This window comes from Scophthalmus maximus, chromosome 20, assembly GCF_022379125.1.
Source record: "Scophthalmus maximus strain ysfricsl-2021 chromosome 20, ASM2237912v1, whole genome shotgun sequence".
Taxonomy (NCBI): domain Eukaryota; kingdom Metazoa; phylum Chordata; class Actinopteri; order Pleuronectiformes; family Scophthalmidae; genus Scophthalmus; species Scophthalmus maximus.
In genome coordinates this window covers 5625258-5636528 of record NC_061534.1, presented here as the reverse complement: position 1 = coordinate 5636528, position 11271 = coordinate 5625258, and the positions used below count along the sequence as shown (strand labels likewise).

Sequence of the window (11271 nt, the reverse complement as noted above, 5' to 3'; positions counted from 1 at the left end):
GCACTCGTAAAAAAATATTTTTAATAAAAAAAAATCTTAAAGACGTGTGTTTGGCTCATACAAACAAATAAATACAATCGAACTAGGAATAGAGAGTAGAATTAAAATGTCATTTTAAGTCAAACCATGTTCCCTAATATATATATATATATATATATATATATATATATATACATATATATATATTGCACCACAGCACTTGCAGCAAATGGTACATACATGATCCCTGATTATCTGGTTTAATCAAACAACTACTACGTGATCTTAAAATGATCACTGTAACAAAGTGGAGAAGAAAACGAAAAAAAAGGGGAGAGGAAAAAGAGGCATATCTAAATAATGGACGGCCTGCGGCTGCAGTAACCTGATCTGCAGTCTGTGAACGCTGGTGTCAGATATCAGGGGATCGGACCGCTGCTGCCTCCACAGGAAAAACAAGTGGTGACCTGCTTCTCTTCGGGAGGACAACACGCAGAATACTATTAAAATATGTTAAAAACTACGTCAAATTCCGATGGGGGGATTGTCAAATGTAATGACGACCTTCTAAAACCTGTTTTTGCATTGTAAGCCAGATCAGGATGATTCCTAATCGGGACATGGGCTTTCCTCTTATTTTGATGAACAGTGTTTATGGCATTTACATGTGACTGCCAAAAAAATAAATAATTAAAAAGAATATACTGGAATATAGGCAATATATAACAACCTATCAGAAGACTAAATTAAAAACACAAAAACAGGTTAAGTGAAACTATAAGTTATATTTCAGGAAAACAGTCAACAATAAGCTCACGGGGGAAATAAATGACTGAAACACATTACGCGTGTATTTACTGTATTTCATACGGAAATGTTGTCCCATTGTGTTACATTAAAAGTGTTAACTTACAAAGCATTTTCATTGTCGTCAACGATGTGTTTCTGGAAAACAAAAAGCAAAAAAAAAGCCGGTGGTTCACCCTATTATAAACATTTAAAGTAGACTACCAGGATAGGACTGTCAAGTCACACCCCGAAATTGAAATATTGATAATGCAGAATTACAATATGAGCGTAAAAACTGACAGCACTAGATATAGTGCTTATGCATTCAGTTTATTAACAGCTGCAACATCGTCGCTGGTTAAATTTTCACTTTGTGAATCTGTGTGTGTGTGTGTGTGTGTGTGTGTTGGTCCTGGAGACACCTACTGTAGCAGAGTACTTTGGCAGTCGTTAATATGTCTCTCGGCCCCGTGGGCAGATTTTATCCCAGCAGCGTTAGACACAGTTATGAAACTTTTCATTAAAAAAAATGAATTTTGAAAAAACATGTTGACGGGCATCTCGGCAGGTGTGATCCCATAACAAGATGGTCTCTAGTTATATCAATTTTTCCCCAATTTCTTTTGGGAGCATATCAGCTCATTTACCAGATCATAAAACTTCCCTACGGCTGTTTGATAAAGGCTCATCTGCTCACTTTATTAAGGAGTTGCTCATTAAGTCAGCTTACAGGATGTTGTGTGTTGAAAGTATTCACGAGCTTCATAGCTTTTATTGTAAAAGCTGAACAGCGGTATCCTTTCCATTAAAATATTGCAATCAACTGGGGACTCACAACAAACTGTTGTGTGAGCTGGTATTGGTAACTGGTTGGTTTAAAATGAAGAATATTTTGGAAGCAGCAGGCTGGTATATAAAGTAGGGACACCAAACTTAAAGTTACTATATGAAGACAGAAATAAATCTCACTAGTTGGCCCAGAGTGGGCAAATCAAAAAAGGCGCTGTGGTAGACTATAGAGCAATAAGTGCGACTGATCCACCTCAGTGACACTGACATGAAGGCGCTCAAAGCAAGACGCCCATTGATTGTCTTATTTTTCATACAAAATGTCCCCAGAAGAATTTGAGATGGACTACGATGATCACATAAAAAAAAAAAAGTCTGATTATTTCCAAGCCAGAAAGCATCTGTGGCCTGAGCCGCCTGACCTCTGACCTCCCAGGACTGAGGGGAAAAGCAGAAAGACAGATGGTTTCAGAAAGAAAAGAAAAGATAACTGTGGAGCTGCTTCTCAAAACAAGCAGGCAGCAAGTCAGGACAAACTAAAACCAGCCTGAACGTAGCCCAACGTTGTTGTAGGTCAGTCAAGGCACAAAGTAGTACAGAACAACACGGGGGTTGAAAACGAAGATGTTAGACATCATACTGTACGTCGTTCAAATTTCAAGCTGTAAGGAAAAATCCAACTACTAAATCGAATCAGCGGAGTAGAATATTCCCACTTTGCCTCTTTCCGTTCTCACAAAACAATCACTTGGACACTGTCTTGTCCCATCAAAACAATACTGAGCAGGTAATTCAAGTAGAAACAATGTGGACATGTACAGATCGAGATGAAGTGATCGAGACCAGTCTTTTACTCATCAAGGATCCATTTTAAAACAATTTAGGGATTTTCATACGCATACGTATCTTTGTGTTGGGTTGCCGTGTGTGTTCCCAGGTCGGAGGGTTTTTCATATGAAATGGTAAGGCAAGGGGAGGCGTGGAGAGATCACATGACCCTCAAACCGGGGAAATGAGAGGCAGCCCTGTCCCAGCGAGAGCAGCTGTTTTTGATATCTCCGCAGTCCCGCTGAGCTGCAAGATGTGCCTCAGTAAAATCCATGTCACTGGTACATTCATCAGAGCTGTCCAGATAATACAAGAAGTTGTCATTCCACAGCCCAGTGGCCTATATATTTTTCTGTTTTCTTTTTACAGAGTGCTGTACTTCTTCCAACGCTCGCATACCGGGCGCAGGGTCCATGGCAACACAAGTCTGAGAGGATTCCTCTCTCGAAGGTCGGCAAAATGTTCTCCACTACTGGAGGACGAGCACATCAATCAACCCGGCCCTGCTTCCCTCTTCATGCCCCTCCCCCCTCCTCGACACATCCTAAAAGGCCTTTGTAGTCCAAGTTCACCTACTCGTCGTCGTCGTATCGCTGGAGCGCATCTTCCAGCTTGGCCGTGATCTTCTGGAAGAAGCCGATCTGCTGACGGAGGTGATGCTGCATCTGCGAGCGGAAGTCCCGTACGCGCGTGCGGTGGAAGTGCTGGATCTCCGCCAGCGTGGCGCAGGAAATGATGTTGCAGCGGTCGTGGAGGTCGCCGTCCTGCTTCGGACAGTCTTTCACCTTGGTGAGCGCACCTGGAAGAGGCGAGGGAAGAGGGGAGTAAGGACAGAGAAGCAGGAGATCCGAGAATGTGTGGCAGAATGTACAAGGATCCAAAACCTTACAAGTTCTCTTTCGGTGGGCGACTACTTCAGAATAGCTTCAAGAGATGAGGGAAATACTAAAACAGCCGAGCCTTGAAACCCAACCTTGCATTAACGACACTTATCAAACACGAGTAAAATTGTTATTATATTAAGGAATGTTGCCGTTTTAAAAACATTTCAAGGACATTGGGAAATAATCCAAAACTTCAAGTTGTGTTTTTCACATTTAGGTTTTTGCGAGGATTAAACATTAAGATATAACTTTCGGAAATAAGACGTGGGGCAGTATGGGGTTAAGGTTCAAACATTTTTCACAGCAGACATTTTGACAGCACCGTCTCTGTCATTGGACAAGCACTCTGCCCCGACGGCAAAATGAAACTTCTGGCCCCAACATACGCCTGGGTCCTCGGCCCTCGGCCCGGGCCTGGCTCAAGCACACCACATATGGACTGATTCCAACTGTTATCCTGCCAGTGTTGGCCAACAGCCAGGAAGACTGTGTGAGTGTGTGTGTGTGTGTGTGTGTGTGTGTGTGTGTGTGTGTGTGTGTGTGTGTGTGTGTGTGTGTGTGTGTGTGTGTGTGTGTGTGCGCGCGCGCGCGCGCGCCAGAATTGGTCCAGATGTGGAAGTAGCATCTGTGACAGTCATGCTTGTATGTGGGTCACAGAGGAACTTGGCACAGCCAGACGAAACTCAAATCTGCTGACCAATGCAGTCATTTAATCTGTGTTTTTTTTTCCCTGAGTTCTGACAAATAAATTGTTGTTTAGTTTAACTTAAATTATGAAGGGTTTAAAATCGCGTATCAAGGCTGCAGAATGCAGTTGGTATTCATTTTATTGTGCAGTAAAGTGACGCCATGTGTTTGGAAATAAATTGATAAAGGAAATAGAAAACAGAAGGGCAAAGGGAGGTTTTTAAGCTTTAACCTGACTAAGAAACCTCATCACTCTTTTTGAACATTTTTACAAAATGAGCTGATTGTTGCATAGGCTTTTTTTTCCCAGGTTTTCTGAAGAGTCTGTGACTCACACCCTCTAGTTTAGTGTGATCAAACTTCGGTGGGGAAGTAGTACAGTCACTCATTGTGACGCCTGCAGCATGCGGAGGAAATGACGAGCTGGCTGGTAGTCTGGTTCCTGACCTTTGTCGACCGAGATTTCTCTCTCTCCGTCTCTCACACAAACACACACATCGGAAAACACACACCATCCCGGCGAGAGCACACTAGTGAACGGAAATTAACGTGGACTTCGCTCTCCTCACTGTCGAGTCGATCACGGAGCTTGTAATCTGAACTCTTGTACTGTGGGCCTGTGGGAAACTTCTGCAGCCATCTGAACCCCACTCTCACACACACACACACACACACACACACACACACACACACACACACACACACACACACACACACACACACACACACACACACACACACACACACACACACACACACACACACACACACACACACACACACACACACACACACACACACCCCTCCCCTTTACTTCTTCCTCTTTTCTCTTCAACCACCAGGAGGAAGAAGGAAAAGAGGGAGAAGAAAAGAGGAGGAGGGGAAACTAATCTTGAGACGGCTCCATTTTGCATTCCTGCAGTCCCAGGGCAACGCAGTGCAAGAGGCCCAGGAATCTGTGCTCATTCAAATCAGATGTACCTCACAGACAGAACCAGCAAAGACGGACAATACTGTACAGGGACATTTGGGTCAACAGAGCTGTTCACCTCAAGTGGCCAGCAGCTATTGTGCACTGCAACGTTACAATGCTTTTTTTTTTTTTTTTACAAATGATTTGATCTTGTTGGAGAATGTTTTCTGTCCCATATGAGATAGGTTTATTCTTTGTGGAATGTACAGCGGCTGAGAGAAGAATGAAGAAGAAAGTCTTTGACAGAGTAAAACCTCTGCAGTCTAGTTCCCTTTGTTGTGAGCTGTTGAGTCTGACAATAAAAGCCGAGGGGCCCTTCGTCAAATCAACTGTCAGGGAAACGGTGACTGAACCCGCCGTCATCGCTTTAAACGGTGGTTATGATGACAGCAGGGCAGATTTTTTTTTGCTTTTGGGGGATCTGTTCATGGGCGTAACTGCAGCAGAAACGCCTACGACGGCAGCGGCCGTGGATTACTCAGAGTCTGTGCTGTCATCTCTGAGCCCGCAACCGCAGTTGAAGCAATGATTCATTTTGTATAATTCGTTAAGTTCATAGATGCATCTGCAACCATCCAGTCGTGTAAATTACAACATGCTTTTGGTCTTTTTGATTAAGTAACAGGACAACTTGTTCTTTGAAATTTGATGGACGGTAGGCAAACAAATGATTAGAATATTTGGTGAGGATCTTTTTAAAATTGGGATACAATCTGTCAATATGTACAATCTATTTCGAAAAAAGAAGGATCCAGTTTTTTTTCTCACGAAGCACAAGTAGGAAACGAGTTTCCTGAAATTAAAACCACGCTGTTATCAAGAATGACGACACTGGTGACATCACCGCGAATTCCCCTTGAGATCCGTTTGGTTTGGAGTCGGTATTCATTCATTTTTGTTATCGTCTGTTTGACAATGGTTTGGGCGACGTGTTATTTGTCAATCAGAAAGTAGGTGAAGCCCTGTCCGTCACGGGGACCATTGGGATTCAGGCAGTGTTTCCACGGTGCGGAGCTGCGATTGTATCCGGAGAACAGAGCTCAGCCGACTATAGGAGCAGCGCCTCTAGGTTTGGCAGACGTCAGGACTTTTGCGTGCCAGGAGCAACTCCCTCCTCCCAACCTGCAGCGAACTAACAAGCTTAACTCCCCTGCGAGTCCTTTTTGTACATGTCTGTGCGAGTGCGTTCGCTTCTGTGTTTTCCAAACGAGCGAGTACAAGCTCTCACATTATCCAGGGTGCCACAATGGACTGGCCATGGGCTTTCGGTTTTCCGACCGACCCAGATAGACAGTTGCAATTCGGTAAATGAAAACAGATGTTGCCCTTGGTTAGGAAACAGTCAGAATCTAGGTCTTTGTCTATTGTCTGCCTTGTGATAATAGACAGGGCGGCTTTTGCGCTGGGTGGCTTTTGGAACCAAATTTTTTTATGCAAGATAAAATACTGAAATCGGTGAGTCTCTTGTTTCACAAAAGATTACCGTTTGCTGGATTCATGCCGAAGCGTCCATCCGCCCAACCAGCTGGCAGGCTATGGCCTGCATCTGATCAATTTCTTGCAAGCATGTTGGAGGTTTAACGCACTTCTGTCATTGCTTTCACCGAACACTGCACAATTTCTTCGTTCCCCCCAGGTTTCACATAAGATATTTAATCTGCCCCTAGATGCCGCACTAGTTTACCAGAATCTTGCACCAAAACCGGACCGGACCGGACTGGACATCTCCCTTGTATAAAACATGGGGAGGCCCAATGGTTTCATTGGGAGAGACGCACATCAAGCAGCAACAAGCGCACACACACCGCTGGACTGGCTCCAAAACAAAGAACTGAGAAGCCAGAGGGAGTGTGACTTATTTTTTCCACTACACCTTTACATGGAAAACAGCAGTTGCTGCTATAATAATGGTTAAAATCTTGTATGGCTCACACACACACACACACACACACACACACACACACACACACACACACACACACACAATCTCACCTTTCTGTACGTGGACGATGTCCGGAAAATTGTCCAGGTGTCCCCTGTAGAGGTCCAGCAGATCAGAGATGGGATCCAGGTCCTGGCGCGGCTGCTCGGCGAAGTACTCTCCTATCGCCTCGTAGGTCTCGCCCGTGTACGAGATGGCCCGGTTCAGGCCCACCGAGTACGCCTGCTGGTCCAGCTCGAACGCCTGCGCCAGGAGCTTGAAGGACTGTCCCACCTTCTGGTACTCCTTCTTGAAGCCCGTGATCTGCTTGCGGGCGAACTCGTTGATGGTGGCGTTCACGACGACGGTGTTCTCGTCCATCCTCTTGGTGAAGGACTTGAAGCCTTCGACTTTGCTCTCCACCTCCTGGAGGTCCAGGGGCACGGCGGGCGGGCTGAAACGCAGAAAGAGTGTGTTTTTGGGGAAAAGACGGCCATTTTAGACCTCGTGGCCTTATTTTGAAAATCCTTCATGATTTTCTTTTTCTTTTTTCCTTTCACACATGACATCATCTCTATCACACAAACAAGCAGGAGAAGCTTATTCAGCTGTTCTGGTTATCTCTCTTTCACAATCAGACGCTCCCAAGGAAAGGCATTCGCTTACAAAACACTGAAACAAGGAAATTGAAGAACTAAAATCATTACTTATTTCTACACCCTTTACAACACATCATTAATTTGCGATGTTTGGAACATCTTGTGACGAGCTGTGATTTATTATTTGGTGCTCGCTCGTTTACTCAACCAGCCACATTCAACCAGTGTTTGACTTTAACAATCTCCAGCGATTGTGCTTGGTGGGAACAACAGAACCAAGAGAGTGATAAGTTAAGAGGGTGACTGAACAACGGCCCTTATTGTTAAAAAAACCTAATATTTGTTGTAGCAGCGCTGTTCTACTCCATTGTGGTGGACGTTGGCCTCTACACTTTTTTTCTAATACCCACAACAGTTATCTGCTTGTTGTAGGCTGTTGAACGCTGGTGGAAAAGGTGACTGTAAGAAAATATCTTTGCTCTTGGATCACAAGTGCCTGACATTAAAACCTGGTGTTTTGGATTAATTAAACATTTTCTGAAAGGCATCTGCTGGAAATTTCAGTAGCCTGTGTCACACAGAAGCCCACAGCCGTCCGCAGCAGTCACCCGATACGCTACAGGCTATGAAAGCCATGAAGAAGAAAAAAACAGCTGTATACATCTGTCAAATTGAGTTTATTACCTCTGCCAAGGAGGAGGAGGTTTAATTCTCTCTGTCTGTCTGCAGGATTGCCCAAAAACAACTGAACTGGTTTCCAGGGGTGGGGTGGGGTATGACCCAAGGAAAAACTATTACATTTTGGATGAATGGGCATATCCAGGAATCTTTTCCCCTCTTTCTTTAACATGGCAAGACAGGGCATTAACCTTGGTGGATACATGTTATGAGTTTGTAATAAAAACAAAGGATACCAAAGACCCAGACTCCTACCTGATTGTGAGGAAGAAGTTGGCGCCGACCAGATCGTCCCTCTCCGCCTTCCTCTTGCCCATTTTCCAGGCCTTCTCGTCCGCCCCGCACGTCAGGAAGTGCTGGAAGACGTCGCAGCGCGCCAACACCGGGTGGCTGGTCATGTGGTTCATCCACCAGATCAGACCCTTCCTCCTCTTGGAGATGAAGTCCTCCTCGAAGCGTCCCGTGGCCTGCTTCTCCGGCAGGCGGGGCACCGAGATGACCGGGAAGCGCTCCACGAGCCGAGCGTACAGCCAGTCGAAGTGCTTGTACCTGCCGGGGGGCGGGGGAAGAGGGGGACAAAAACGGGAGGATGAGGAGGACGTGGAGGGTCGGAGGAAGTGGGAATTAGAATAGGAGGTGAGGTAGATGTAGCGAGAAGGAGGGGAATAGAACTTTTTGATCCAGCGGGGTCGAGTCAAAACTCAAATGTAAAAGAGCATAAAATAGTTTGAAAAAACAGACCTACTGACAGGGACACAATGGGAAAGGTGACAAGAGAATCTTGGAGAGGAAAGGGGAGGTTTCTGATGACTCCGACGGGCAAAGGGCCACAGTCAACTCTGTTTTAGCTATTTTGTGGGAATAATTGTGGCCACAGGAGGAACCAAGGAAACATTCATTTGAAGTGTATGGGGGTCATAGAATCTGGTGAATAGGCCCCAAGTGAGAGGAGGGGGAGGAGGAGGAGGAGGAGGAGGAGAGCATGTACCTGCGGTTCACTTGTATGTTTGTGTGCGTGGGGGTCAGGCCGTACGACATGTAGCTCTTCATGCCTTTGAACTTGGTCTGCTTGGTGGGGTCGTCGATGGTGCACGTGAACGGGTAGGGGTCCTCCTGCCACTCGGGCCCGTGCTTTCCCATCACCACGCAGATCCTGTCCCCGTCCTTCACGAAGGCCGAGGCCTCCCCGAGCAGGAAGGCCTCGCCGCCGGACTTGACGAAGGTGGAGAACCTGTTCAGGTTCCTGCCCACCGTGGCCGAGCTCTTGGCCTGCTGCTGCTGGTGCTGGTGCTGCTGGGAGCCGCTACGCCGCGCCGGCAGGGAGGTGGTCACCGGGTACAAGGGGGGCGAGCTGCCGAGACCCTGAGGCGCGGCGCTGGTGGCGGGGGAGCTGGGGTCGTCCCAGTCGTCGTCCCAGTCGTCGTCGCTGCCCTGGCTGGTGTGGAAGCTGCCCCCACCGCTGCCACCCCTCTGGGACTGGGAGTCAGAGGATGTGAAGGAGGTCTGGGTCGGCGGCAGCGCTTTGGTTTTGCACGGGGAGAAGCCGTTGTTGTTGGTGTTGGAGGTGATGTGGTCCCTGATGACCTCCACATAGGAGGCGGGGAAGAGGCCCGCCTCCCCCCTGCTGTTCTCCCCCTCCAGCCAGCCGTCCAGCTCCTCCTCGCTGAACAGGGTCACCAGCTCACTCTCGGTTATGGAGATCTCCCCTGGGTTTTCAGAGCTGAAGTCGTACAGCACTCTGGCCTTCAACGCCATGGTTACCAGGGTCCTTTTCCTTCCCTTTGTCCTGCTCTTCCACTGCAAAGTTGCCTCAAGAACTTCCTTCTTTTTTTTTTTTTTTAAAGATCTCTGTTGAAACTCAAACTCAGATTGAGATCACGCAGCGGCAGCAAAAAAAAAAGAGAAAAGTAAACAAGATTGTCAATACTGATAACTGGCCTGTTGTTTTTCCTCCACTGTCAAACTCCAACAGGCTCGTATCCGTGCGTAAAAGAACAAGAGCAGTATCCGGCACGCACCTCCTCTCTCTCTCCGCTCCTCTGCGCGGGTTCATATATCATTTGTTTCCACTCAGACTTCACTCCAGGTCGGAAAATGCAGAGGAGGAGAAGGAGGAGGAGGAGGTCTGCCTTTCTGCCGGATGCGTTCCTCTCCTCAAGAGAAGATGCCGGGTGAAAAGTCCCAAGCGCACGGAGTTGCGACGACCACTGTGGCTGCGTTACTCCTCCAGATAGGAGCCGGGGGAGGAGGAGGGGGTGAAAGTCCTTCTTTCTTTTTCTTTCCCCCCCCCTTCTCCTTCTCTCTCCTCCTCTTCCCGAGATGCTCGTTAGTTAAAGGCACCAGGTCCTAACACGCAGTGGACTGGCTGACTAACGGAGGGTGGAGCCTCGAGCAAGTTCAGTCAAGTCACTGAATTCATACATGGACAAAAAACAACCCCCCCGCATAACACGAGACACACTTTAAAGCCCCACTCACTGTTAGAGACCAAGAGTTTAACAGCATCTTTTAAAAGCATCGTCCTGTTATTCAGGGGTCGTGGAAAGTTAATCTGGGAACGTGCCACAAAAATAAATCGCTAGATCCAGAATTAAGGACATTCTCTATTTATAATAAGTAATTCAAATACACAGTTTATATTATTTTTTTCTCTCTCCAAAATTAGACATATTAACCGTTTACTTTTTGTTGACTGATGACACAAGCAGAAAACAGACACCTGGTCGTTTTTTGTTTTTTTTTCCACTTTCGGCCCCAAAAAACAACAATAGAAATTGTGCCTGATTTCTTATTTTTCGTTTTTATCGACAAAACTAATAACAACTCAGTATTTAATTTCCAATTGGTGGGAGGGCCTTCAGCTCACCCTTGCTTCTGATTGGCTATTGTGTCCTATCGGTCATACTTGCGCTGTGCTTTTCAAAATAAAAGGTTCGAGCCCACCTCTTCGCATTGAGACTAATATAAAGCCTACAATGTTGCACTTATTTTTATATGCTTTTTTTTGACACACTCCTCTCATATTATTTTACATTTCTATTCATTAAAATTGCAGGTCTGTATGTATTTCTATTCTTGGTTGGAGCAACTGTAGAAAAACCCAATGTCCCCCTTGGATCAACAATTTCAACATTTCTGTTTCTG

General features: G+C 46.2%; 1 protein-coding gene across 1 annotated transcript; it reads right to left on the bottom strand.

Annotated features, from left to right (window-relative positions):
* Positions 1–744: 744 nt before the first annotated feature.
* On the bottom strand, positions 745–10849 carry LOC118284726 (sorting nexin-18). Its single transcript, XM_035607720.2, has 4 exons — positions 9116–10849; positions 8383–8676; positions 6922–7304; positions 745–3184 (listed from the first exon to the last, which is right to left on the bottom strand). The coding sequence occupies exons 1-4, from the start codon at positions 9880–9882 to the stop codon at positions 2958–2960; spliced, it is 1671 nt and encodes a 556-aa protein (XP_035463613.1). The 5' UTR covers positions 9883–10849; the 3' UTR covers positions 745–2957.
* Positions 10850–11271: the final 422 nt, after the last annotated feature.